The following is a 27,033-nucleotide window of genomic DNA, read 5'->3' as shown; positions in this document are numbered from 1 at the left end:
CTTCATACCGCATAGGGTTTGGGAATCTGTGGGTCTGTGTAGTCAGCACAGTCTTGATTAAGTTTCTGTTATGTGACAGACACTGTTCCACGTAGCTTGTGCTTCCCCCCGGAGGTGCTGGAGAGCAGCTCCAGGGCTGGGAACTGTCCACAGGGGAGGCAAGACATGTCTACGGGAGTTAGAGAAGGAGCTGCAGGCTCTTAGCAGGGAGGCTGCATGCGAGAGCGCTGGTAATAGCTTGAGAATCTATGGTATGAGGGAGACCAGGATGGAGATCTTTTTCTTGCAGGTATGCAATTGGGATGTGGAGGAGACAGAAGTAGGAGAAACCTGGGTGTTAAAGGCTAATGATAATTACTGTTACTCTGTGTAGAGTGCTTGAGCTGTGTTAACTCTGTGTCGAAGTCAGTCTCCTTTCAAGTCTCAGCTTTTCTCTGAGTTAGATACTCTGTGCCCATTTCTAGTTAAGTACACATAGTTGGGGGTTAGGGGTTTTGAAGCTTTTCAGGGACGGTGGGACTAGATAACTGTTTTCAGAGTAAGAGATCTGACAGTTGCAGGGAAGTGTACAGCTGAAATATTCATATTTTCTGAAGCCCTAATCAAGACACCCATCAGTCCGAAGACTGATCTTTCAACTTCTGTATAATCAAGAATTCCTTTGGCAAAGCCCTCAGTCACGCTTCCATAGAACATGCAGATAGATGATAGGAGGAAACCCCTGGTGGCGTCTGGTGGGCAGTATTTGAAATTAGTGTTTCCATTTTCAAAACGTACTGGTTTTGTAGATCATTCTATCACAGTTCTATATTATCTTCCTTATATAAATACATTTTGCTGGGTCCCTCACCACCGAGGAAAATCGATGCTTTAAAAAGTTGTGTGGTGTTTAAGGCACGCCCAGCACCCTGGCACGCATCTCAGTTGGGGAAGATGGGTTTTGTGAGACTGTGAGACACAGTGTTTGAAATCACAGCTCAACGGAAAAATGTCTTGACATTGGGTTGGCCACCGTGAAAGCGGGCTGCCATAGGGTCTTAAAGTTTGGTTGTGAGGGCAGCTGTAGGAACTGGGGAATGGGGTTTTGAAATTGACTCAGAAGGCCTCCCTTTGACAGAGGAAGCAACTGGAATTTAGACAAGGGAAGAGAATTGCTCTAGTCCTTCTCGTGTCTGTGCTGGGCCTGGTACTTGCCCAGGGACTGGGATGAGGTGGAGGGGAGGAAGGATGCTTTGGAGGCCCTCGAGGTCTTCATGGCCATCTCTCCTTCCACCACCTAACAGCACTGTGCCCTGCCCACTGGCCTCTACTCCACACTCTCACCCCTCCACCACCAGGTGACCATGGAGGAAGAAGATGAGTCTCGAGGGAAGACAGAGGAGTCAGGCGAGGATCGGGGTGACGGTCCGCCAGACAGAGACCCTGCGCTTTCTCCTTCTGCTTTTATCTTGGTGAGGCTGCTAGACCCCTGGGGCTGAGGGAGGGAAGGGCCTGGAGTCCAGATTCCAGGGCCCTCATTTCCTGAACCCCACGGGAGGGGAGTTGGGGGCCTGGATTTTTGGCCTGTCTGTAGGATTTTAGTCTTGTCATAGGAGGGGTCTGGACTCTGTCTTCCAGCAGTAGAGCCTGTGGCCTTTTGCATGAGTCCCCTAACTGCTCTTTCTTTCCAACCCCACTGCCCTCACCTTTCTTTCAGCGGGCCATTCAGCAGGCTGTGGGAAGTTCCTTGCAGGGGGATCTGCCAAAGGATAAAGGTATGACGGTTCCAGTTCCTCCCAGCTCCCTGCCCTATCTCTGCATTCTTTCTCCTAATCTCATTCAGATACTTTTCTGAGGCCTCCTGGGTGCTACCCTTGTCCTGGCACAGGGAGTCCAAGATGGGTTGGACTCCGTGGCTGCCTTGGAGGGGCTCACAGTTTTGTGGAGGGACTACAGTCCCAGCACAGAGGTACCCTGAGGCACCATGAGAGGGCAAGGGGCCCAGCTAAGCTAGTTTGGAGGGAGATGGAGTCCAGGAAGGGTTCCTGGAGGAGGTGACAGGTGGACTGTGTCTCTAAGGATGTGTTAGAGTTGTCTGATAAAGAGGAAGGCCTGGTAGGCAGGGGCAGCACCAGCAGGAGCACTGCACAGGGATACATTGCAGGGCTGAGTTGTTCTTTGGGGCCTATGGGCAGAGGGTGTTGGTGGGAAGGGAAGCAGCATTGCTCCGTGGGGACTGGGTCACAGCAAGGCTCAAATGCCAAGCTGACTTGTCTGGACTTCATCCTGAGGGTGTCTGGGAGGACAAATGGATGAGAGAGTTGGAGCCTGAAAAGGGTGTTGGGGAAGTCCTTCTGGGACCCAAGTCGAGGGGCAGTTGGCTAGAGGCCGGGACAGTAGGCAGGAGCCTGGTTCCCTGTCAAGAGCTAGGCAGGCTCCTTTTTCCTCTGCCCTACGACATCTCTGCATCTAGTGCCTGGTCTCCATCCCCCATGCAACATCTCTTTCCAGATGGCTCTCGGTGTCGTGGCCTTCGATGGAGGCGCTGCCGGAGCCCACGGTCAGAGTCCCGTTCCCAGGAATCAGGGGGTGCTGACACGGCTACTGTGAGTAAGAAGAGGGGGCAAGGGACCTGGGCTTCTGGGGCTGGGGGAGGAAGGTCATTGGGGCCTGGATTCCTGAGGTGGGGAGATGGGGATGGGGACCCAGATACGTGGGTCTGGGGTGCTGATCAGGGGCAGCATTGGAGGGTCTTAGCCTTGGGGTCTGGAAGTAGTCAGGATGAGGGAATTGGTTGGACCTTTGTGTTTTCTTAGGGTCTCATGTCTGGGTTACTGAAAGGTCAAGGTCTGGGGAAATGGGATTTGTGGGTCCTCACATGAGCAGAGACAGTGTGGAGCCCCTCTTGGTCTATTCCAGGTGTTGGACGTGGCTGCGGACGGCCTCCTCACAGGTCTGGTGAGCATCCTGGATCCCCCAGATACCTGGGTTCCCAGCCACCTGGACCTGCGGCCTGGCGAGTGAGTATTTGAGCAGCTGGGGTGGGAGAGGCCCCCAACATGGGAGGTGGAAGTTCCTCTGAGGCTTAGTCACCCCTTCTGTCTTGCAGGAGCGAGGACATGCTGGAGCTGGTGGCCGAGGTCCGAATTGGGGACAGGGATCCAATCCCTCTTCCCGTGCCCAGCCTGCTGCCCCGTCTCAGGGCCTGGAGGACGGGCAAAACAGGTATGTGGGGCCGGGGTGTAGCTGGGCAGTCGGCCAGCCTCGGTGTTGTGTGAGCATCTGCCGTTGTTGGTAGTAATGGTAGTGATGATGATGTCATTTAGACCAAATCTTTACTGCAACGTGTGTTTCCTATTGGACTGTAGTAAAGGCTGTTGGTACCTGCAGATGTACATAAAGTAAAAACTGACATGAGAGCTACCACGTGGGAGCCGTGGTTAGCACGTGGGAGGCACTCCGCGTCCTGGCCTCTCCATATCAGTGTAACTGTGCTGGGAAGTCATCTCCCTGGGAGGGGGAATCTTAGCATCTCCAACTCTAGGAGAAGAAAAGTCTGAAAGGAAAGTCACTTGCTCAAGGTGGCACAGCCAGTTGCTTAGTGGTGGTCCTGAGCCCCAAGCCTGGGGCCTTCTGCGTGTGAAGCCCAGGTTTTTGACTTCTGCGACGTGCATCTGCCCTAGTGATGGTCCGCTCCCACACCCTGCCTGTACCCTGCACATGGTGGTGTGCCCTTGAGCAGCAGGGAGCAGAGGGTCTCAAACTTGAGTACACATCACAGGTCCTGTTAATACACAGATTGCCAGGCCCACCCCTAGGGTTTCTGATTCAGCAGGTCTGTGGTTGGGCCTAGGAATGTGCATTTCTAACTAAGTCCCGGTGGTGCTGCTGCTGGTTCCCTGGGACCCTGGATTGAGACTTTCCTTCTGTGTGTACATACGTACGTATCCGAGGAGGGGCAGAGAGGAGAGGAACATATAGCAGTAGGTCAGCTGCGAGCACCTGTTCTTTTCTTTGTTTGGGGGTGGATAAATTACGTTTATTCATTTATTTTTTTAATGGAGGTACTGGGGATTGAACCCAGAACCTTGTGCATGCTAAGCACATGCTCTACCACTTGAGCTATACCCTCCTCCTGAAGTAACCTGTTATGCCACAGAACGTGGCTTGCACACCCTCTGAGCCAGTGCACGGTTTTCTTGTCTTTTTTTTTTAATCCCCACACAGATGCGGGGTGACTTACTTATCCAATAGGCTTAGGGGATATGGTGCCTAGGGCCCACCACACTCTTAGGAGCCCACAAAGTATTTTCATTTTTTTTTTTGAATCAGAGGCCGTAGGGGATACATTAATGAGTGGGTGGGATAGTGTTCCAATGAAACTTTATTTACAAAAGCAGTAGGTGTGTGGAATTTGGCCCCTAGGCCATAAGTGATATATGCAGGTGGTCTCTGGCACCTAATGGTTGTCTTCAGTGGGACTCCGCGATTACATTTTTTCTTATTCCAAGTGTTGTTTGGTCTTCGTTGGAAAATATTAAGAACACAGGAAAAAGGAAAGAAAACTCACCCATAGTCTTGTCCCTCATGAACAAGCTATGTATAAAGAAGCGGATGTTTCTCGTTTGCGGACCGCTCCAGTCTGCAGACTGGTTTATGCTTCAGGCGGTAGTAGTAACAGCTGAGGAGTCAGAGCTCGTACTCACCCAGGCCTCGAGGTGCCAGGGTCCGTCTGTTCTTTCCAAGCAGATGCTCATCCAGTCCTCTCAGCCCCCTGAGGTCTGGATGCTGTCATCCTCATCGTCCTCATCCCCTGCCTGGTATTCCTCCAGAGCCATCAGCGGCTCCCGGACTTTGTGCAGGGCTTACTGATATTTGTCTGTCCTCACTTAAACGTGAGCTCCTGGAAGGCAGGGAGTTTTGTCTCTTGTTCACTGTTCTGGTTTAGTACCCCATAGTGCACCTGTTAGACTAGTGATCGGAGAAAATGTGTTGTGTGAATGAGCAGATGCCCATTTTGTTGATGAGGAAACTGAGGCAGACAGCGGTTGAGTTCCTTGCTCTTGGGCTCATCGAGGGTGAGGGCCGGAGCCTGGAATCTGGAAGGTGAGGTGGCTCGGGCTCTGCCCTCTCGACCCCAGGCCTTTCCAGCACTGTCCATGCAACCTTGCTGGCGTCCTTGCTGTGGCTGGACACGTTACATGTGGTTGAGAGAGTGGCCTCTGGACTCTGATGTGTATGTCTGAACCCTGGCCCCGTCACCCGCCCCAGGTGCAACCCCAGTCAGTTGTCTCCTTTTTGTGACTTGTAGCACTGAGACCATGTAGCACTTAGAAAGCCAGGACTTCGGAGGGTGGACAAGGTGACGGAGGAGAAGATGAGGCCTGGCCCGTAGGAAGGGGCAAATGCTAGTTGATGCCTTCACTGGTCAGTGATGTCTGAGTCCTGAGCAGATGTCTCCCCTTAGATGGGCTCATCACAGAGTGACAAGGGTGCAGTGAGCTCTTCCTGACTCTGCAGAGGGGATTTCACCTTCTCAGCCTCCCAATATTCCCCATGTACAAAGTGATCAAGTCCCATAGAGGCAGCCAGCACAGCAGGCAGGCCTTGACCTTGCCACCGTCCTGGGTTAGAGCCCAGGCTCTGCTGTCCCAGCCTGTGCCTCCTGTGGTACCATCGCTGCTGTCATTGGTCAGAGTAGTCTTGGGCTGCAGGCCAGCCTACGTCTCAGGATTTGAGAGGGCAGGCTCGGGAGCTACATTGACCGAGTTTGCACCCTGACTTCCCCTTGTCGACTGTGTGCCCCAGGGGAAGCTACTGCAGCTCCCTGTGCCTCAGTTTTCTCTGGGAAGCCTGGGTCACAGTACCTATATATCAAGGAGTTGTTAAGCTCATTCTTCGGGTTGAGACATGGTGCGGTGAGCACTAAGCGATGGGGGGCCAGCAGATGGGGTGCTGTCCTGCCTGTGGCCCCCTCCGCTACAACCCGGATGGGCATCTGACCGCTGCTCTGTCTCTGCTTTTCCTTTGCAGTTTCTCCGCAGTCTCACTCTTCTCGACCTACCTGTGCCCGCCAACTCCTCACCTTAGGCACCGGAGACGGGGGCCCTGCCCCACCCCCTGCCCCCTCCTCTGCATCCTCCTCGCCTTCCCCTTCCCCCTCATCATCCTCCCCTTCCCCGCCTCCCCCACCACCACCTCCGGCTCCCCCAGCCCCTCCGGCCCCCAGGTTCGATATCTATGACCCCTTCCACCCCACCGACGAGGCCTATTCCCCACCGCCCGCTCCGGAGCAGAAGTACGACCCCTTTGAGCCCACTGGCTCCAACCCTAGCTCATCAGCGGGGACCCCCTCACCTGAGGAGGAGGAAGAGGAAGAAGAGGAGGAGGAAGAGGAGGAAGAGGAGGAAGAAGAAGAGGAGGAAGCCCTGTCCCAGAGCATCAGCCGCATCTCGGAGACCCTAGCAGGCATCTACGATGACAACAGCCTGAGCCAGGACTTCCCAGGTGACGAGAGCCCCGGCCCGGACCCCCAGCCTCTGCAGCCAGCTCCTGCCCCTGGAACACCACCCCAGGCCGACTCCACCCGCGCCGACGGAACCACCCGCCGGCGTGTGTTTGTGGTGGGGACTGAGGCGGAGGCCTGTCGGGAAGGCAAAGTCTCCGTGGAGGTGGTGACCGCCGGTGGAGCCGCCCTCCCGCCCCCACTGCTGCCACCTGGAGACTCAGAGATTGAGGAGGGCGAGATTGTCCAGCCCGAGGAGGAGCCCAGGGTGGCGCTCTCCCTCTTCCGGGCCAGCGGCCGGGCCGCCCGTCCCCCTCCCGCGGCCCCAGCCCCCGCAGCAGTCCAGCCCCCGCCCCCGCCGCCCGCTCCCCGGGCCCCGGAGGGAGACGACTTCTTGTCTCTGCACGCTGAGTCAGATGGCGAGGGCGCCCTGCAGGTGGACCTCGGGGAGCCGGCCCCCGCTCCGCCCGCGGCCGACACTCGCTGGGGCGGCCTGGACCTGCGCCGCAAGATCCTGACCCAGCGGCGGGAGCGCTACCGCCAACGCTCGCCCTCCCCAGCCGCAGCCAATGCCAACGCCAATGCCGCCCCCGCCGGCCCACCCATCCGCAAGAAGTCGAGGCGGGAGCGCAAGCGGAGCGGGTGGCGAGGCCAAGGAGGCTGCCTCATCCTCTTCTGCCTCGCAGCCCGTCCCGCCGGCCCCGGCTTCCCCCTGGGACTCCAAGAAGCACCGCTCCCGGGACCGCAAGCCGGGCTCCCATGCCTCGTCGTCCACTCGTCGCCGCTCCCGCTCCCGCTCTCGCTCTGCCCGCCGCCGCTCGCGGAGCACCGATCGGCGCCGCGGGGGAAGCCGCCGCTCGCGGTCGCGGGAGAAAAGGCGGCGTCGGCGGCGCTCGGCTTCCCCTCCCCCGGCCACCTCCTCGTCGTCGTCCTCCAGGCGCGAGCGGCACCGCGGCAAGCACCGGGATGGTGGCGGCAGCAAGAAGAAGAAAAAGCGGTCGCGGTCCCGGGGTGAGAAGCGGACTGGGGACAGTGAGAAGGCCCCTGCCCCAGCCCCACCACCCTCCGGTTCCACCTCCTTGGGCGGAGAACGCGACAGCCGCCGCCGTGGAGCCGTGCCGCCCTCCATCCAGGACCTCACGGACCACGATCTCTTCGCCATCAAGCGGACCATCACCGTGGGCCGGCCGGACAAGCCTGACCCCCGAGGCCCCTCACCGGCCCCCACCTCGTCGCCTAAGCGCGAGGTCCTATACGACTCAGAGGGACTGAGCGCCGAGGAGCGGGGAGGCAAGAGCAGTGAGAAGGACCGGCGCCGCTCTGGGGCTGCCTCCTCCTCCTCTTCCTCCCGGGAGAAGGGATCCCGGCGGAAGGCGCTGGATGGTGGGGATCGGGACAGAGACAGGGACAGAGATAGGGACAGGGACAGGTCATCCAAGAAGGCCCGGCCCCCCAAGGAGTTGGCGCCCTCCTCAGGGCCCCCGCCAAAGCCACCCGTCAGCAGTGGCTCAGGCTCCTCATCCTCCTCATCCTCCTCTTCCTCCCGGAAGGTGAAACTGCAGTCCAAGGTGGCGGTGCTGATCCGAGAAGGCGTCAGCAGCACCACACCGGCCAAGGAGGCCACGTCTGCCAGCTTGGGCTCCATCGGAGTCAAGTTCAGCCGAGACCGAGAGAGCCGCTCTCCCTTCCTCAAGCCGGACGAGCGGGCCCCTGCTGAGGTGGCCAAAGCAGCTCAGGGCAGCACCAAACCCAAAAAGACCAAGGTGAAGGCCAAGGCTGGGGCCAAGAAAGCCAAGGGGACCAAGGGAAAGACCAAGCCATCCAAGACCAGGAAAAAGCTCCGCAGTGGGGGCAACAGTGGGGGTAGCAGCGGCCCTGTGACACTGAAGAAGTCCAAGGCGGATAGCTGCAGCCAGGCTGCGGGAGCCAAGGGGGCTGAGGAGACTTCCTGGTCCGGGGAGGAGCGGGCAGCCAAGGCCCCGAGCACCCCGCCCCCCAAGGCAGCCCCTCCACCCCCGGCACTCACGCCGGACTCACAGACTGTGGATAGCAGCTGCAAGACGCCTGAGGTCTCCTTCCTGCCAGAGGAGGCCACTGAGGAGGCTGGGGTCCGAGGTGGGGTGGAGGAGGAGGAAGAGGAAGAAGAGGAGGAGGAAGAAGAGGAGGAGGAGGAGGAACAGCAGCCCGCCACCACCACTGCCACCAGCACGGCTGCAGCCGCTCCCAGCACGGCCCCTAGTGCGGGGTCCACAGCTGGTGACTCAGGGGCAGAGGATGGGCCAGCTCCCCGTGTCTCCCAGCTGCCCACACTGCCCCCGCCCATGCCCTGGAACCTGCCTGCTGGTGTGGACTGTACTACCAGTGGTGTCCTGGCCTGTGAGTGTCCCTGGGGGGGCTGAGGCAGACAGGATCAGGGAGGAGAAGGTCATATGGGGACAGACTTGGAGGCAGTAAAGATACCTTGGAAGGGGTGGGAGAGTGACCAGGACCAGGAGGGCCGCAGGTGCATCAGTCCTGATTGGTAGGGCCAATCTGGATCTGTCCAGAAGATTCCAAGATGTCTGGGCTCACTGGAAGAGATCAGGGCAGATGGGAGCAGGGGGCGGCCAGTCTGGCACAGACTGGAGGAGTAGGGTGTGTCCTGGGGTCCACCTGGAGGTAGACTGGGAGGGACTGGAAAGAATGGGGGGACAGGGAGCAGTGTCCCTTAGAGGGTGGCAGGATCCTCTGCTAGACTGCAGAGGTGGGGAGAGGGGCCAGGACTGATGGTAGGGGGGAATTTGGGACACAGAATCTCACTTCTGACACTGATTTGTCACTGTGTGACCTTGGGCACACATCCCCTTCCCTCCACCTTGAGTCCCAACAATGTATGGGATGTGGGGTGGTTCTGTCACTGGCCAAGGGCCCCCTTTCCCAGTTCTGAGCTTGAGACCTATGGCCCGTCCCGGGCCCGGGTGGGAGGTGCAGCCCGTGGTGGGGTGAGTTTCACCCTCTCCTCTGGGGTCAGCTCCCCGTCTCCTTGTTGTCGACTCTCCACCTCCTGCAGTGACCGCACTTCTCTTCAAGATGGAAGAAGCCAATCTGGCAAGCCGAGCAAAGGCCCAGGAGCTGATCCAGGCCACCAACCAGGTGGGCTCCCCTGGGGAAGAGTCCCCGCAGCCCCTTCTCTTGTCCCCTGCTTCGGGTTAAGAGAGGAACTTCAGCTCCCAGCAGGCTTTAGGGCAAGGTATCGGCCAGAAGAGGAGCCTGTTGCCTCTGGGAATGTTGGAAGATTTGGGTGGGAGTAGGGGTACCTGCTCCCTCTTCCTCCACTCCTCTTTGCTTATCCTCCAAACTTTTCCTGCAGATCCTCAGCCACAGGAAGCCACCTTCAAGTCTGGGGGTGACGCCAGCTCCTGTACCCACCTCTCTGGGTCTGCCCCCAGGCCCCTCCAGCTACCTGCTCCCTGGCAGCCTCCCCCTGGGGGGCTGTGGCTCTACCCCTCCCACCCCCACCGGGCTGGCTGCGGCGTCTGACAAGAGAGAGGGCAGCAGCAGCTCCGAGGGACGTGGGGACACAGACAAGGTGAACTGGGCTTGGGAGAGGTGGGTTGATGGTGACAGTTTTGCAGAGAATGCAGGCAGATACTGAGATGCAGGGGCCCAAGGAGAATGTCAGAGACTGATGTAGGCAGATGGGGGCTTAGATAAAACTGAAGACATTAGATAACAAGGAAGTAAACTTTCATTCGATTGAATAATTGGGAAAGGGGTGCTAGGCAGGTTTTTAAAGGATGACATGTAGAGACGGTGTGGGGGAGGAAGATGAAATGGATAGGAACATGCCCACATATTTACACGTATACCCACTAGAGTCTACCCCTTGGTTACCTGTCTCTACCCTGCACCCCAGTCTTTCTGTGTAATGGGAAGGGTGGTTTACAAAAGGAAAATCATGGACGAAGGGCAGAAGAATGAGTGCAGGGCAAACAGGTTTTTGTTCCATGACTGAATCTGGCTCCTCCTCCTGGGCCTGGGGGCTATTTGCCTTTGGGTTGGGTCTGGATGCTGTCCACTGTGGTCCAGTAACCTCTCACCAGGTGATGGCGCTGCCCACCCCTTATGCACGCCAAGTCCAGTGCCAGAAGGAAAGCAAGATAAACTCAAGTTCTAAGCCCCATATAGAGAAATGGACGGGACGCAGCTTGGACAGACACTTGTCAGTGGCACTTGTGGGCTGCAGGACAGGACAGTCTGGGCTCTGTGACTAGCAGCAGGTCCCTTATTCCTCCAGTGAGGCTGCCCTAGTCTGTTCTCTGCCACACAGGTGATGGGTGTGGGGTACAACCCCTTTCTTTTGGCCACATCGCTTTAGAAACACACTTCCTGTGGGGCTAGGGAGGCCAGAAGATTCCCCCTGGGATGCAGTGCGGCTCCCCAAGCAGTAGCTCATCGGACGGTTTGCGGTCTCATCTCATGGGAGGCATTGGCCCTGAAGTGTGGGGTGTCCTGCATCCTCATCTTTGCTGGGACAGTAGGGAGCAGCTGCTGGGCTCAGGTCTGTCTGCCTAGCAGACTGAAGTGTGTAAGGGCAGAGGACACATGGGTCCTGGTTATGGATACCTGCGATGGCCCAGGCTCCAGCCTGGAGTAGATGCTGGTGGTATTCAGAGGCCCAGGCATGGCCTGTGATCTGGGGTGTCTGCAACAAGGGGAGCACAGGGCAGACCCTAAGCAGGACTTCAACCTACAGTAGTAGCTGGGTGGTCAAGAAGTCTGAGCTGGCAGGCGAGTGGGGATAGGGGTTCTGCAGGAACTCATCTGGCCTTTGCTCTCCCTTCTTCCCACCCTGTCACCACTGCCACCAGTATCTGAAGAAGCTGCACACACAGGAGCGGGCAGTGGAGGAGGTGAAGCTGGCCATCAAGCCGTATTATCAGAAGAAGGACATCACCAAGGAGGAGTACAAGGATATCCTGAGGAAGGCCGTCCACAAGGTGGGGCCCAGAGCAGGGCAGATGCACAGAGTCGGGGAAGAAGGGGATGGAGTGATGGACGTGTGCAGACAGACATACAGGGGTGGTGGGTCAGTCTGGAAGATGAGGAGCGTGACAGGATTTCCTCCAGCCCACCTGGACCTGTGGCATCAGCTGGGAGAAGTAGAGACGTTGGCCTGGGCCTTGGGGGAGCGATTTCCATCCCAGTCCCCCACTGCGCACAGCAGTCCAGGTGGAGGGGCCCCTGGGGGGGCCAGTGGTGACAGCAGCTACCCCTGACCCCCCAGATCTGCCACAGCAAAAGTGGGGAGATCAACCCGGTGAAGGTGAGCAACCTGGTGCGCGCCTACGTCCAACGCTACCGCTACTTCCGCAAGCACGGCCGCAAGCCTGGGGACCCCCCCGGGCCCCCACGGCCACCCAAGGAGCCGGGGCCCCCTGACAAGGGCGGCCCTGGCCTGCCCCTGCCCCCTCTCTGAGCTCCCCAGCCACCCCTTTCCTCCTTCGCCTCTTTGAAATTCCGGACATATTTATGGCTCCACCTCCCTAATTCCCTCCCCCGACAGTGGGATGATTGGGGGAGGGTTGCTGCGGGAATGAGGAGAGCCCCCTGCCCAGCCCCAGTCCCATCTCCCTCAACCCTAGCCTGTCCCCTTCCCCCACCCCCCCATTCGTGCCCCTCCTCCAATTTCATTAAAGATTTCATGAAATGTTATCCCTGAGTCCCCATGATTTTTAGCCCTTTCTTTTCAGAGTCCAATGTGGGAAAGGGCTGGGGAGAGACATGCAGGAGACTTGGCCCACGTCTGAGGGTGGTGAGCAGGGAGAGGACAGACAGTGTGACTTGGGGGAAGTGCATTCCTCTCTCTTTGCCTGCTTCTTTGTCTATAAAGTGGGTGTTGTGAGGATTTCGTAAGACTTGGGTGGCTGAAGCACTTAGAACCGCACCTGGTACGTAGTCAGCCATTGTTGACAGAACGTGGTGGCGTTGGAAGGTTGGGGTCCCAGGCCCCACCCAATCAGTGTCTTCCAGCTCAGGGCACCTACATGCTATTTGTCTACCTTGGAATTGCCCCAGAAGCAGGATCTTTGTCTCCATTGAGTTGGACTTTCTTTTTACCAGTGAGGCTGGGTGATCTAATCAACTGCCCTGAGATAGAGGGAAACTGAGGCACAGAGCAGCAGGGTCCACAGAGTGAGTCAGGGCTGTGCTGCCTCCATCAGTCCCCATTACCCAAAACCCAGGCTCAGTGAGGGGGGTTGGGAGCGCCCAGGCCACTGGGATGGGTGGGTTCCAGTTGGGGAGTGGGCTCTGAACTTGTTTACAGCTGCTCTTTGCAGGCCCGTGCAGAGGGGAGCCCAGGGCCTGGAACGGAGAACTTGCCTGAGGTCACCTAGCAGGAGTTGGGAGGGGACTCAAGGTCCCTGACAGACAGAGCAGTCAGGCAAAAGGCTCTATGCTTACTGGACACATGGCCTGAACTGTTTATAGGCAAGAGGGAGGTTCCAGATTCAGCCTGGAAGCCTCTCTCAAAAGAGCGGCCACTCGAGTCAGATCTAGATTCTGGCTATATTTTCTACTTTGTGACCTTTGCTTGTCTTCAAGCCTCAGTGTCTTGTATAAAACTGGGGTGACTGTCACCTATTCATCATGTCCCAGGGAAGAGGTAAGGAGTGTCATCTGTCCCTTGCACAGTGCCTGGCCCTTATGCAGTGAGCACCTAGGATGTGGGTGGCTTGCACAGATGGGTAAACTGAGGCCTTAAGGAGTAACCCCCTTGCATGAGTCAGGGCTAGCCCAGGGACACTGAACACCAGACACACGTGATGACCATGGCAAAAACCAGTTTATTGGTTGATGTAAAGGGCAAGGGCTTAGGCCTCCCCAGTGACCTAGAAGTCCATGTCCATGTCCTCCACCAGGTCCTGGAGGTAGGCCTTGTACTGGTCTGAGGTGAGGGAGAGCGGGTGGCTGTTGGAAATGTGCAGGTCCACAGTGTTCTCCAGGGAGGAGGCACCCCCTGCCCGTGCCATATCTAGCAGGGCCCTGAGGCACATGGGCACAACCTGTAGGAGGTGGGGGAAAACAGGGGAGTCAGGGGAAACAGCCAACACCATTTGCTGTCAGGGTGGTGCTGAGTGGACTAAAACTCCCAGCAGCCCCCACTATACCCCAGGATAAACCATTAGGCCCAGGCGCTGCTAAAGGGTTCCCAGAAGCTAGGGCCGAGCAGCTTGTGGTCAGGACTCCTCGGAGCTGTAATACCCCACAGAGGCTGCCAGGACTTGGAGTCCACCAACTTCCACATGGCTGGGAGAACTCAAAATAGGCTCTGGGGGTGAGGCCATGGGAGGGACACCCAGAAGCTCCTGAGGGTAAGGAACTGGTGGTTGCAGAGACTCTTGGAAGTTACAGTTTCTTTAAGGGGCTTGTGGGAGTTGTAGTTCCTAAGAGCAACCTCCTGCCTTTTTAAGATCCACCCCACAGTTCCCGGAGCCCAGCACTGCAGTACCTTGACCATTACAAGTCTCTTGATCCATGATTGGTCCTGGGGCCACGACTGCCCCACACAGAACCAGAGGGTGTAGCGTGGTGAGCGCCTGCTTCCTTCGATGAAGGCAATCAGATCTGGGGGCCCAGGAACCTAGTCAGGGATAGGAAGAAGACCCTCTACCTGCCCCCTCAAAACCTGAGTAACCTTCTCCCCTGATCCAAAGCCCAACACACCCATGCCACCACCACCAGGGGGTGTTGATGTGGGGAAAGTCCTGCCGTTCTGGCACAAACTTAAATGTTCCTCCTCTCTCCCTTCCATCAGGGTGGGGCTGGAAAGTCTGCCTCCCCAGGCCCCTTCAGAGAGCCTCAGTATTTGGTTGGGGGAACAAGCCCAGGAGGGAAGTCCACTCCCCCAAGGCCACTCAGTGATTCTGGAGTACAAGATGCTTGGTGGTTACTGGCTTACTGCCCTTTAACCCCTCAAGGCTGCACTATCCGGTATGTAGCCATTAGCCTCCATGGCTATTCAGTTTTAATTCTATCTGATTAAAATCAAATCTTAAAACTCACTTCCTCATTTGCACTCACCTCATCTAAGTACTCAGTAGCCACACGGAGCTAGTGGCTACCTTATTGGGCAGTAAAAATACAAAGCGTTTCCATCACTGCAGAAAGGTCTATTCAGATAGCAAAGCCCTAAAGGACTTCTTTCTCTTGTGTCTGTCTTTCCACCGTGATTGGTAAGGATGATAACTATGGCAGCTCATTCCCTGAGCGCCTCTGTACACTGGGCCCTGTGCCGCCTGCCAGCTCCGGGCAGGTAAGGAGACACAGGCACCAGTCCTCAGACTCCACAGCTTCAGAGAAGTCCAGTTCTCCCCAGGTTCAACCACCAGCAGAGCAGCAGGGTCTGAATCAGATCCCAAACCTCCTGACCCCAGAGTTCTTAACCACCATCGCCTGCCATTTCCATAGCAGAACTAAGGCTCTGCCTCACTCACCTGCTATGAAGGGCCCCAGGTTGAACACGCCTCCTTCTGTGTCCTTGGGGACCTCACCATCAGGCTTGTGACCACTGTCGGGGAGGAGTTCCTCGCCCACGGCCCAGTACACATGGCAGTGTCCCAGCCTCTGGGCCCAGAGCCACTGCCCTGCCCTCCCCAGAGCCAGTCCCCCACCCAGGCAGCTCAGTACACGCCTCACATAGTCTATCACACCCCTATCTGTCAGGGACACCGCAGGGTCTGGCAGTCTTATTGGCTGCCCAGGCAGTGTCCTGTCCCCTGTTTCTGATCCCACCAGCCGCAGACCCCCCTGGCAGAAGATAGTCTGCTGGAAGACTTGGCAGCCCCGGTAGAAGGCGGTCACCTCAAACTCCCAGTCTGAGCAGCAGCAACATGAAGGGGGAGAGAGATAGACAGGGTGTCAGGGGGCTCGTGGCCCTGGCCCCAGCCCCTCCCATCCCATGGCTGGCACTCACCTTCCTCGCTTACCAACAGGTGCTTCAGGGGGTTTTCAAGGAGACCAGAATTTGGGCAAGGAGCAGGGATGTCGAAGTTGGGGCTCAGCAAGAGCTGGGGTGGGTGAGCAGGGGCCACAGTCAGGCCTGAGGGACCTCCATCTGGGGCCAAGTCCACACTACTCAGTAACTTCTCCAGACTGTCTTCCTGGAGAGCCAAAAAAAAAAACAAAAAACAACAAACAACGAATGGAATCATTTCTACAGCATTTTCTGGAGACTTCACATGGACCAGGTCTTGTGCTTAGCAATGGAGGGACCCAGAGAGCAGTCAGACCTGAGCTTTGCCCTGAAGGGGCTCCTAGCCAAGGGAGAGAGGGCCACAGGCACAGACAGTAAAATATATGCTTGGAAATATGCTTGACACTACAGTAGCCCGAGGGGAACAGCTAATTCCAGCCCATGGATCTGGTTTTATGTAAGCAAGACCTGGGCAGAGAAGGCTGGGTCGAATTTCAGAGGGAACTTTTCCTTAGACATCAGTAAGATCAAGGAGCGGGAGGTTGAGTTCCCAAGAGGCTGAGGGTACCCTGCACAGGGAGGAAAGCTCTGAAATCCCAGAAATGTGGGTTAGGACCTTGAATGCCTGGTGAAAGCTCTGAGTTTTCTCCTGGGGACGCTGGGAAGCTATGGGAGGGCTGTGAGCAGGGGAGGGACAGAGTCAGCACTAGGTCACATTGGGGACAGACTGCAGGGGAGAGGATGGAGCCTGGGGTGATGGACCAGGGGAAGAAGATGAGGCCTGGATGGGCCCGAGAAGATGCAAAGAGGGGAGGAGACAGAGAGACTGAGAAGAGGATGGTCAGGGTGCATTCCTACCTGGGTATCAGAGGTACTGGATCTGCTGTTGGTGTCTAGACAGGTGTCTGGCTCAACAAAGTCCCCAATTCCTGTCGAGAAAGGTAGTGAGTGCAGTAGGGGCGCTGGGGACACTGGAAATCCCATCCCTCCAAGCGAAGCCTCACTTCCAGCACACCTGAGGTCACAAACTCATAGATTTTATGCGGGTCGTGGGGGTCCTTGCTCCGGTCATCCGCTAAACGCAGCACTTCCTTACGGTTCAGGGCGGACCGGAAATTCCTCTTCCAGGTGGGCAGGTCGGGCTTATCCTTTCCAGGAGTGTAGGCACCACTGGCCTCGGCCCAGGCCTGGGAGACCGGTGGTACCAAGTTAGTGGGTAGCATAACTTAGATCCTGCCTCACGGGTCCTAATCCTGCCTCCCCTCATCCTAACACGGTCCTCTCGTCCGGCAAGCTCTAACCTGGCAAGGTTCCATCCCCAAACTCTCGGATTCTCTGCGCCCCAAGCCCCCCACCTCCACACTTCAAAACCATTTGCTTTCTAAGCCAGCCTTCCAGGTCCTAATGGGTGTCTAACTGTGCCAACAACCTGCCCCAAGACACCCTAATAACCCCGCCCCCTCGCACTCTAACTCGGTTTACCATCACAGGTGTGTCCTAATTTGGTGGTAAGTAACCTAAGCTTCAGGGTCCAATCTCGCCTCAGTATTCCAAGACCCGCCCTCGGAATTCAACAACCCCAAGAGCTCCACCCGGCGAGCTTCGAACCCCCAAGGATGCGTTTCTTTCACTTTCCCGGTTCTATTTCCGGAACCTGGCGGCTCCGATCTTGACTTCTCCAGTTCGCCGATCCTACAAGATTTGCCCCTTCGCCTTCTAGCCCCACCCACCTCCACCGCCAGAATAAGTTCGGGCCTGCTCCACGAGTGCTAATCCCGCCTTCTCGGCCCCTCCCCCTCAGAGTCCACCCCTCCGGGCGCTCACGCACCTGGAAAATCCCGAAGTCCTCCTGCTGGGCATCCTGCCGCAGGCCATGCTTCCAAGGGATGCGGAAGCGCGTGCGGCTCTCGTCAAGCCAGGCCACGCCCTCCAGTTGCCCGTGGTCCAGTTGCGATACCAGCCAGGGCAGGATCCGAGGTTTTTGGGTTCCCATGGTCCGGCCTGCGCGCAGAGGGCAGTTCCTGGGTACAGACGGCCTTCCAAGCCCACTTGGTCGAAGGGTTCCGCACCCAGATCTCCCTTCCCCGGGCCACGGCGCAGGTCCTTCACTTATATTTTCCTGGGGTACAAACAGCAGACCTCCCATCTTCCGAAGACAGTCCCTAATAGAGCGAGGACTCCCTCCCAAATCCACTTTAGACACCTCCCTTTCCCCAGTTTCTGTGCATCTACCGCTACCCCCAAACCCCATTCCTCCAGTGTAGACCTTCCCTCTTCCATTGAAAGCCCCTCCCTCCCCCACTTCACCCAAAGCAGGTACTCCCACTTCCAAGGTAGAGCCCTCTAGTTATTGCCCTGCAGACGCCTAGTGACGTGTAGACCTCTACCTCCCGCTCTTACACCCGCGTAGACCTCCTTCCACCTTCTCAATCTCCCCCCAGAAGATCCCCTCCATCCACAATTCCTTCTAAACAGCCTCCTTTCTCCAGGGCACAATCCCACTTCCTAGAGTGGACTGCCTTGCATTCGCAGAGTCCATCATTCTCTCCCCTAGATCCCCCAATGCAGACTTTTCCCCTCCTCCCCGCTACTTTTCCTAAGCATTTTTTTTTAAAAACCGACCTCGGCGCCAGCCATTGCTTCACGTTTTCCCCTTCTTGCTTCACTTTCTCCAGAGTATACACCCCCCCCATCTCCACTGTCAGGGTAGACCCATTCTTTCTCCGGTTCCTCACTCCCCAGCTTTTCCGTGTTACCTATGTAGTTGGTCGGGACGCGCACCCCTGGCTTTGCAGTCCCGTAGCTCTCGAACTCGTAGCTGAACAACCCACTTCCCGTCAGCTGAGCTTTAGCTTCCTTTTCTATCGATTTCTTGAAATAGAAGCAACTTTATCGTCGGTTGGATGTTTGCACCCAGAGCCAAAGAGGCGGCACCGTGAGCCCGGGCGTCCCGCCACCCCCATGCCTTTTTTAGGCCTTCCTACTACAGGCATGCTGGGAACGTCACATGCAAATAAGGCGGGAACCAGCGCTCCGCCCTCAACCTCTGGGCCGTCACCAACCCAGCCCAGTGCGCAGGCGCGGGAAAGTTCACTTGAGAAAGGAAAGTTTATACAAATTCAAAGGAGAAGGAGGCGGCGGCGGCGACCGGGACCAGGTGAGCAGCACATTAGCGAGGGCTAGGTGAGGAGGGAAGAAGAGGGGGCCAAGATCCAGGAACGGGCAACCCAGTACCGCTTCTGCAACATCAAAGCGTCGCGGGTCCCCCAACGTCCAGCCTGAGTCAGAGAGTGGAACTACACTTCCCAGCAGGCTGCGCGGCGAACAAGTAACGGACGGAGGGGGATGTTTGCTATGAAGCCTGCTGGGATTGGTAGTTTCCGATCCTCTACCGACCTGAGTAGTTTGGCATATACCTTAAGAATAGAGAAGTCGGAGCCCCAAGCCCCTTTCTCCCTCTGGGGACTCAGAGATCTGAGGCCCCAATCCCCTTCTGTCTTAGATTCAAGAGTTCAGACCCCCAACCCCTTTCTCCGAAAACTCAAGAATCCAGGGCCCTAGTCCCCTCCTCCCTTAGACCCAAGAATCTGGATCTCCAATCTCTTTTTCCAGGATCAAGGTGTCTTCAACTTATTCCTCTTCTCCCTCTGGGGACTCAAACTTCTGGCTCTCCAGACCCCAGCTCCCGTAAAGGACCTGGGAATCCAGACCCTCAGCCCCTTCCTCCTTTGGGGATTCACAAGTCCTGGCCCCTTCCTCATTCAAGGACTAGGAGTTTGGGCCCCAAGCCTCCACTTCCCTCTGAACCCTGGGGTCCATCCCCCAGCTCCCTTTCTCACAGGTGGCCCCATGGCAGGCTCGGAAGAGCTGGGGCTCCGGGAGGACACGCTGAGGGTCCTAGCTGCCTTCCTTAGGCGGGGTGAGGCTCCTGGGTCTCCCATTCCGACCCCATCCAGGTAAGAGGAGTTGCCCTCCTCCCTCAGGGAACTGCATTTGAAGTGGGCCCCTCTCCAACTCTTGCTCCTGGTCTCAGTCTGTCTCCTTTCCCCCTTCTTTGTATCTGGCTCTGTTCCTTGTCTTTAGTAGGCCCTCAGTGGGAGGACAAAGGGGGACTGCTTGCAAAGGGCCTCTGTCTTCACTCTCTGAGGTCCCCTTCCCCAGGAGCCCTACCCAGGAGGAGCCAACAGATTTCCTGAGCCGCCTTCGAAGATGTCTTCCCTGCTCCCTGGGGCGTGGAGCAGTTCCCCCTGAGTCCCCTCGGCCCTGCTCCCTGCCCCTCCGGCCCTGCTATGGTTCAGAGCCTGGTAAGAGATTGCCCTTGATCACTGAAGAACTGGCAGGGCCAGAGCTTTTTCTTTTTTCTTTTTTTTTAAACGTTTTTTTATTGAGTTGTAGTCATTTTACAATGTTGTGTCAAATTCCAGTGTAGAGCACAATTTTTCAGTTATACATGAACATACATACATTCATTGTCACATTTTTGTTTTTTGCTGTGACAGAAACTTTTTCTTAAAGCATAGAGAGGATAAGGAACTAGTTAAAGATCACTCAGCTAAGCACCTACATTCACCCCCAACCCCCAGTTAGATTGCTGTCTGTCATTTCTGTGAGCTGGCTTCAGGAGGGCCTGTGGTCCCTTTCTATTTGTTCTCTTTCTCAGTCCCATACGTGTAGGATTTTTGTATCCACCAGAGAGGCAGGAGACCTGATTTTCGGTCACAATTTCTTGGCTGTTTTGCTTACCTGAATTCTTTTCTCCAGTAGCCAAGTAGGAATTGGTGTGGGGGTAGTTCATTGGACTTGATCAAGAATGATCAGCAGGCTGATAATCATATGTGAGACTGGATTGACTAGTAATGCCTACTGAGAGTATTAGCTTGATGAGGATTTCACAGCTGGGGTCAAGAGTTCTGTGAAGAGCTGTTGCCTGAAATGGGCAAGGGATAGAGTGGTAATAGCTGGAGTGCTATGTGTTTGCCTTCCTTGGATGGGATAATCTTCAAGGTCCAGTTCAGCTCTTAACATTCTAAGTCCAACTGGGGAGAAAGTACAAGGGTTTTTTTTTTTTTCACCAACTTTGCTCACTGGGCCTCAGTTTACCTCATTTCTGGCAAGGTGGTTGGGAGGAGAGAATCCATAAGTTCCTGATGTCCGAAACACCCCTCATTGGCTCTTTTCACCCCAGGTCCAGCTACTCCAGACTTCTATGCCCTCGTGGCCCAGCGACTGGAACAGCTGGTCCAAGAGCAACTGAAATCCCCACCTAGCCCGGGTGAGGTGCCAAGGGGCCCTGAAGAAGGATAAGGGTAGAAGGGTTGCCAGGGTTCTGCCCCAGGCCAAATTCTTGTCTGCTCCCCTCCCCCCCAGAATTACAGGGTCCACCACCCACAGAGAAGGAAGCCCTGCTGCGGAAGCTGGTGGCCTTGCTGGAGGAGGAGGCAGAAGTCATCAACCAGAAGGTGATGGGCAGTCTGTTTCATCCCTTAGCTTGTTTTTTGTTTGTTTGTTTTTGTTTTGGGGGGAGGTAATTAGGTTTATTTATTTAGTTGAACCCATGACCTCGTTTCGTGCATGCTAATCGTATACTCCAACCACTAAGCTATACCCTGCTCCCCCGCCCCGCCCCCACCGCCTGCCATCCCTTAGCTTGGATTGGAATTGCGGCATAGTTTGCACTGGGACCTGAAACTGGCTCTGCATTCTCATTAGATGGTCAGGTGGGGAGAGGGTGGGGGCAAGGCTTCAGTGAAGGGTACCTCTGAGTGACAGAGGTAAACCTTAAATTAGTGGCTATCATTAATCGTTCGAGGGGCGTGGCCTAAAGGCAGAGGGTGTGGCCATAAGAACCATGTTCTAGGAAAGACTGGGACCAGTTGAGGAAAGGAATGTACTGTAGTGAGGAGGGGTAGTTTGGAAACCGCTGTCTAAAATCTGAAGCTCGGATTGACTATATAGGGGCATGGGTTAGAATGTAGGGGAAATGGACTGCCGGAGGGAGTGTGGCTTGTGACTCTGTCCTGGAATCTGGTTGGCTCAGGAGCTTGGGCAAAGTGTATGGTTCTGTAATATTAATTATAGGGTAGATGGTAAGGTTGCTTGTAGATACTAGCTTGGCCTCTGGGGGAAGCGCACAGGGGCGTGGCATCACAGAACACAGCTGAAGTAGGGCTTGTCCCTGATTGCTGTCGAGGCCTCGGTAGGGGCGTGGCTTGGCTTCTCTGGTTCTAGGTTATCTATAGTAGGTGGGCCGAAAACCAATCTGGTTTGTGATTGGCTGATCTGCTGGATAGGGGAGTGGCTTAGGGTGCCAGTTGTAAATAGAAGTCGCTTGAGGCCACGCCTCCCGGTTTCCTATTGGCTGGCTACCAGGGTGTGGCTGAGTCAGACCCCTGCCTCTTCCCTCTTTCTGCCCTACAGCTGGCCTCTGACCCGGCCCTGCGGCGCAAGCTGGCCCGCCTCTCCGCCGGCTCCTTCAGCCGCCTAGTGGAGCTCTTCTCTAGCCGTGAGGCCAGCCCTCGCCCAAGCCAAGCACGCCCCTCGTTGCCGTGCCCCGGGCCCCCGCCGCCTTCCCCGGAGCCCCTGGCCCGCCTGGCCTTGGCCATGGAGCTGAGCCGGCGCGTGGCCGGGCTGGGGGGCACCCTGACCGGACTCAGTGTAGAGCACGTGCACAGCTTCGCGCCCTGGATCCAGGCCCACGGGGGCTGGGTGAGCCGCCAAAGCCTCTCTGGACTTCTCTTTACCTAATTTTCATTGTAGGGGTGTGTCTTGGGCTGGGGAGGCTGGGGGAGTCGCTCTTAGGGCTCCTTCCAGACATCACAGGTGTTCTTCCAGCTCCACCATTCATGCGTTCTGTGTTTACTGAGCACCTACTGTACACCAGGCACTGCAGTGATCAGTGCAGGCCGCTCTGCCCAGCTTAAACTACTCTAGTATACATTAACTGTTATGAGTGGAAAACAAGGTTCCTCATCTGTAAAGTGGAGAGAATTGTAGTACCTACCTCTAAGTGTTATTGTGAGGATTAAAATGGGATCATCCTCATAAGTACTTGGCACAACAGGGGCATTTTTGTGTGTGATTATCTGGTGACTGCAGCGCTGCCTGCCGGAATACCTTTTCCCCCTAGACTCCTGCCTCTCTTCCTCCACTCCTCTGCTCAGATATCACCCGCAGTGAGACCTTCCCTGATCATCCCCATTTAAAATCGCAGCCACTTCCACTCCCTCCCAGCCATTTTCCTTCCCTTTTTGCCGCTTTACTTCCTTCCACAGCACTCTGCACCTTCCAACAGGCACCTTCTAACACAGGGTAGAATTGACTTGTTTTACGTATTATCTCTTTCTGTGTGTTGTCTTCTCCCGCAAGGACTAGGGAGGCTTACCTTGCTTGCTGACTGTTTTAATCCGGTGCTGTGCTCAGAGCTAGATTGGGCTCCAGTGTACTGGCTGTGTGATCTTGGCAACTATCCTCGTCTCCCTGAACACGAGTCTCCCCTCGTGCAGTGGACACCATCTCACTTACCTGCGTCCTCACTGCCAGGCTGTCAGAATGTAAGCATTGCTTCACAGACTGGCGGGAGCTGGCTAGGTGTGTTTGAGGAGCAGAGAGGTGGCCAGGAGGGCTGGAGCAGGGTGAGTGAGGGGTGGGTGGAGATGAAAACAGGAGGGGCGGCCAGATCGTGCAAGGCTTTACGCCTTGTGATCAAGATAAGAACTTGGAGTTTCAGTGAGCTCTGAGTGAGAAGGGCTTGAGTAGATGCGGGAGCTGACTTAGGTGGTCACAGACGCCCCCTGGCGGCCGCTTGGGGAATACTGTTGGGGGCGAGGACGGAATTAGGGAGCCCGGAGGAGGAGACTGTGCTGGTCCAGGGAGGAGATGAGGGTGGGACAGACCAGGGTCGGGGTAGTGGAGAATTCTGGATTTCACTTGGAGGTCGACCTGACGGACTTTGCTCATGGAGTGGACGTGGAGACTGAATAGAAGACAGGAAGGAGTCAAGGATGATGCCATCTAATGTCCCCTGAGACCAGGAAGAGCAGAGTGGAGGGGAAGGTGGGGAGCAGGTTTGGGGAGGAGTCAGAGATGACTGGAGATGGTCTAGTTAAGGGAGACAGGCCCTTCAGACCTCAAAGAAAGATGATGTCAGGATATTAGTTAAAAGTGTCTGGAACTCAGCGCAGAAGCTGGTTTATTTGTCAAATCATTTTCTTTTGTAAGGAATGATAATAGGTAAACTTGGCCAGGTACTCAGCCAAGGACTTGAGTGGAATGGTTCCATTTAAACCCCACAACAACCTTCTGGGATTTGGTTATTATCCCAGTTTTAAGGAGTCCCAGAGGGAAAGTCCCTCACGCTGGATGGGGGATTGGAATTAGGACTTTGACACAGAGCCAGGGCTCTTAATCATTAAAGCTCTAAGATTCTGTTTGTTTCCCTTCTCTGAGCCTCTGTCCCTCCCACCCACCCACCCCCGGACTCTGTCCCCATCCACCCCGGGTCTCTGATAGTTTCCTGGGGTCTCTATCACTCACCCCTCACCCCTGTCTGCCTCTCTCTAGGTCTCTGTCCCCTCCCTCTCTGGTTCCTTGCCTTCCCCATCTCCGCTCTCACTGGGCTGATGTGGATGCCTCTGTGAGTGGCAGACACCTCTCCACTCACTGGTCTCTGCCACTTTTCCCTCCAGGAGGGCATCCTGGCAGCATCACCCGTGGACTTGAACTTACCCTTGGACTGAGCTCCTCCTCCAAAGCTGCTCCAGGATCGGACCTCATGTCCCTGCACTCTGTGTGTGCTTTTCCAAACTTTCCTAATCCACTCAGGGCTCGGGTGGTGGCTACCCTCCCCGTTTTTGCCAAAAGAAAATCATTTACAGTGTTTTCATATTAAAAACGTTTTCAAGTATTTAATTGTTGGTCCTTTCACTCAAGAACTAAAGTTCTAAGTAAAGGAGATTTGGTTCAAAGCGCTCTCTGGTTTATAAATTAAGGAAAGAGCCAATTCATTCGTTCTAGAAATACCTATTCAGACTACCTACAAGTACCTGTCACCTGAACATACAGCCTATTTGAGGATGTCTGTAAATATGATTCCAGCTAATTACGTTTCCCCCCTATTGCATGATTTCCTTTTTTTTTTTTCTTAATGCTGGGGAGGTAATTTTAGGTTTATTTATTTGTTTATTTTTTTAAACAGAGGTATTGGCAGTTGAACCCCGACCTTGTGCATGCTAGGCATGCACTCCACCACTGAGCTATACCTTCCCCCTGAATGATTTATTTACTCCAGCTAGTCCTGTATTGATGGTCATGGAGTCTTTCCAGCTATTTTCAGAAGAAAGCTATATGATCTTCCTTCATGGGGCATCCAGAACACCACTCTCTTCTCCTTTTTTTCCCCCAACTGCTCCTCTGAGCCCCCTCCCTTTTTTTTTTCCTTGCTGGTTTCTCCTCTGCTATCTGTTGGCCAGAGACTTGTCACATTTTTAGGGCTCTAATCCCCTTCGCAGAGTTACATTTGTAAGTGCATGAAATGAACTGTACAGGATTACAAAGGAAGTCAAGCACAGTCGAGCCTCATTATTTGCGCATTCCATATTTTTGAGTTCGCCTACTTACTAAAATGTCTTTGTTGCCTTCCAATTAATACCCGCCTGCCCAGGTTTGGGAGGCTTGCGCATGCTCAGAGCAGCCAAGGAACTGACTTGCCTAATGTGCACATTTCAGCTCAGGTTAGACAAGGTGATGCTGCCTTCTTTTTTCAGCTCTCACGCTGTTCTTTCCGCAACCTGCTTAGTGCCACATTTTCCACATTCCTATGCTTTTTAGGGTGATTTCGCTGTTTTAAAAGGCCCCAAAGCATAGCACTGAAGTGCTGGCTAGCATTCCTAGGTGCAAGAAGGCTGCGATTGGCCCCTGTTAGGTCAGCTTTGTTGCAGGTAATACTTGTTAGAGTGATGTTGGCTGCGAGATCAAGGTGAATAAATCAACTGTATACTACCTAGTGTGTCTCTAAACAGAAAACACACATAGAGCAAGATATTTCCATGGGTTGACAAAAGTGTGGCAAGAAGCCCATGAGAACCTCACCTTGTATCTCTGCAGGGAACAATGGCTCAGTGTTCACCAATTCAGTGTTTGCAGTGACTTTGTAGAACCTAGCTGTCACAAATAACAAGACTTGAGTGTCAGTGGAAATACAGTCTGCAGTGTTCATATAAAAATTAGTGGGATATTGCAGTCATTATGGAAAACAATATGGAGATTCCAATAGGTAGACTTACCATATGATCCAGCAATCCCACTCCTGGGCATACATCCAGAAGGAACTCTAATTCAAAAAGATACTTGCACCCCATTGTTCATAGCAGCACTATTTACAATAGCCAAGACATGGAAACAACCTAAATGTCCATTGACAGATGACTGGATAAAGAAGTTGTGGTATATTTATACAGTGGAGTACTACTTAGCCATAAAAAAGAAAAAATAATGCCATTTGCAGTAATGTGGATGGACCTGGAGATCATCATTCTAAGTGAAGTAAGCCAGAAAGAGAAAAATACCATATGATATCATTCATATATGGAATCTTAAAAAAAAAAAAAAAAGACACAGATGAACTTAGAAGAAAGAACTTAGAAGAGATAGAAAACAAACTCATAGTTATGGTTACCAGGAGGGAGAGCTGGTGGGAAGGGATAAATTGGGAGTTCAAGATTTGCAGATACTAAATACTATATATAAAATAGATAAACAACAAGTTTCTTCTGTGCAGCACAGGGAACTATATTCAGTATCTTGTAGCAACCTATAATGAAAAAATATGAAAACAAATATATGTATGTATATGTATGACTGAAACATTATGTTGTACACCAGAAATTGACGCAACATTGTAAACTGACTATACTTCAATTAAAAAAAAATTAGTGGTATGTCACTTGCTCTATCACTTTTGTATCTGGAGAGCTGTAAATTGTCCTGACTCTAGCCATCCATTCCAGAAGTTTCACAGTTTACAATTTTGGAGCCTCAAGGTTACACAACTTAACTGTCTTTCATTATCTTAAAGATCGGGGCTCAGTAAAGATTCTTCCAGAGCTGCATAGGTGGAGGAAAAAGGCTTTGGACACAATCTGGGCTGGATTGGAACTGAGAAAGCCAGAAAGAATGTCAGCAGGCTTAGGGAGGCAGCAGAAGTTAAAGGAGGAAAGGGGCTCAGGACTGGGACCCCTGGATCATCTTGGGTGCAATCACCCTTCTGGTCACCGATAGGGGATTTCCTTACCCTATTTTGTAACACCTTGTATTTGTATGTTACTGTGAGTGTATATACATTGTTAATCTCTGGTTGGACTATTTAGAGGAAACCCAGGTTCCTCCCAGGAATGGTGGCCTTTTGGATCAAAAGGTACAAATGGTTTGGTTTGGTTTGGTTTGATTTAATGGAAATAGCTTTTTGGGTGCTTGGGGTCTGATTATAACAGTAATGGTGGGGAGGGTATAGCTCAGCGGTAGAGCTCATGCCTGGCATCCACGAGGTCCTGAGTTTAGTACCCAGTACCTCTATTAAATAAATAAACCTAATCTCCCC

At 54.6% G+C, this 27,033-nt stretch overlaps 3 protein-coding genes across 4 annotated transcripts; 2 read left to right on the top strand and 1 right to left on the bottom strand.

Annotated features, from left to right (window-relative positions):
* The first annotated feature begins 1,176 nt into the window (after nucleotides 1-1,176).
* Nucleotides 1,177-12,178, top strand: SCAF1 (SR-related CTD associated factor 1). The gene is given in 11 exon segments (XM_032485507.1): nucleotides 1,177-1,451; nucleotides 1,697-1,754; nucleotides 2,491-2,585; nucleotides 2,899-2,999; nucleotides 3,089-3,204; nucleotides 6,013-7,127; nucleotides 7,129-8,860; nucleotides 9,534-9,616; nucleotides 9,834-10,052; nucleotides 11,335-11,463; nucleotides 11,751-12,178. Coding segments are annotated over 11 exon segments (3,948 nt in total). The 5' UTR covers nucleotides 1,177-1,343; the 3' UTR covers nucleotides 11,943-12,178.
* A 1,113-nt stretch (nucleotides 12,179-13,291) lies between these two features.
* Nucleotides 13,292-17,556, bottom strand: IRF3 (interferon regulatory factor 3). Of its 2 annotated transcripts, XM_006173792.3 has the most exons (7): nucleotides 17,269-17,537; nucleotides 16,456-16,627; nucleotides 16,299-16,369; nucleotides 15,441-15,627; nucleotides 14,962-15,342; nucleotides 13,977-14,092; nucleotides 13,292-13,530 (listed from the first exon to the last, which is right to left on the bottom strand). In XM_006173792.3, the coding sequence occupies exons 1-7, from the start codon at nucleotides 17,431-17,433 to the stop codon at nucleotides 13,357-13,359; spliced, it is 1,266 nt and encodes a 421-aa protein (XP_006173854.1). In that variant the 5' UTR covers nucleotides 17,434-17,537; the 3' UTR covers nucleotides 13,292-13,356. The 2 variants fall into 2 exon arrangements, with proteins under 2 accessions (XP_006173854.1, XP_032341399.1); XM_032485508.1 differs by lacking the exon at nucleotides 14,962-15,342 and having other exon boundaries at nucleotides 17,269-17,556.
* Nucleotides 17,557-18,396: 840 nt separating this feature from the next.
* BCL2L12 (BCL2 like 12) lies at nucleotides 18,397-25,744 on the top strand. The gene is made up of 7 exons (XM_032485509.1): nucleotides 18,397-18,597; nucleotides 19,267-19,396; nucleotides 19,602-19,744; nucleotides 20,626-20,712; nucleotides 20,808-20,899; nucleotides 21,858-22,145; nucleotides 24,125-25,744. The coding sequence occupies exons 1-7, from the start codon at nucleotides 18,402-18,404 to the stop codon at nucleotides 24,173-24,175; spliced, it is 987 nt and encodes a 328-aa protein (XP_032341400.1). The 5' UTR covers nucleotides 18,397-18,401; the 3' UTR covers nucleotides 24,176-25,744.
* The last annotated feature ends 1,289 nt before the right edge of the window (nucleotides 25,745-27,033 follow it).

This window comes from Camelus ferus, chromosome 9 (assembly GCF_009834535.1).
Source record: "Camelus ferus isolate YT-003-E chromosome 9, BCGSAC_Cfer_1.0, whole genome shotgun sequence".
NCBI lineage: Eukaryota > Metazoa > Chordata > Mammalia > Artiodactyla > Camelidae > Camelus > Camelus ferus.
The sequence above is the reverse complement of the archived record's forward strand: the minus strand, read 5'-3'. Positions and strand labels throughout refer to the sequence as shown.

What these genes read in the sequence shown, in the direction of transcription:
- IRF3 (XM_006173792.3), bottom strand. Translation starts at nt 17,433, where the DNA reads ATGGGAACCCAAAAACCTCGGATCCTGCCCTGGCTGGTATCGCAACTG. An exon ending in AGGACTTCGGGATTTTCCAG is followed by an intron (nt 16,628 to 17,268) that starts GTGCGTGAGCGC and finishes CCGGTCTCCCAG; the next exon opens with GCCTGGGCCGAGGCCAGTGG. An exon ending in CTATGAGTTTGTGACCTCAG is followed by an intron (nt 16,370 to 16,455) that starts GTGTGCTGGAAG and finishes CTTTCTCGACAG; the next exon opens with GAATTGGGGACTTTGTTGAG.
- BCL2L12 (XM_032485509.1), top strand. Translation starts at nt 18,402, where the DNA reads ATGCCTTTTTTAGGCCTTCCTACTACAGGCATGCTGGGAACGTCACAT. An exon ending in GCGGCGGCGACCGGGACCAG is followed by an intron (nt 18,598 to 19,266) that starts GTGAGCAGCACA and finishes TCCATCCCCCAG; the next exon opens with CTCCCTTTCTCACAGGTGGC. An exon ending in CTGCTATGGTTCAGAGCCTG is followed by an intron (nt 19,745 to 20,625) that starts GTAAGAGATTGC and finishes TTTTCACCCCAG; the next exon opens with GTCCAGCTACTCCAGACTTC.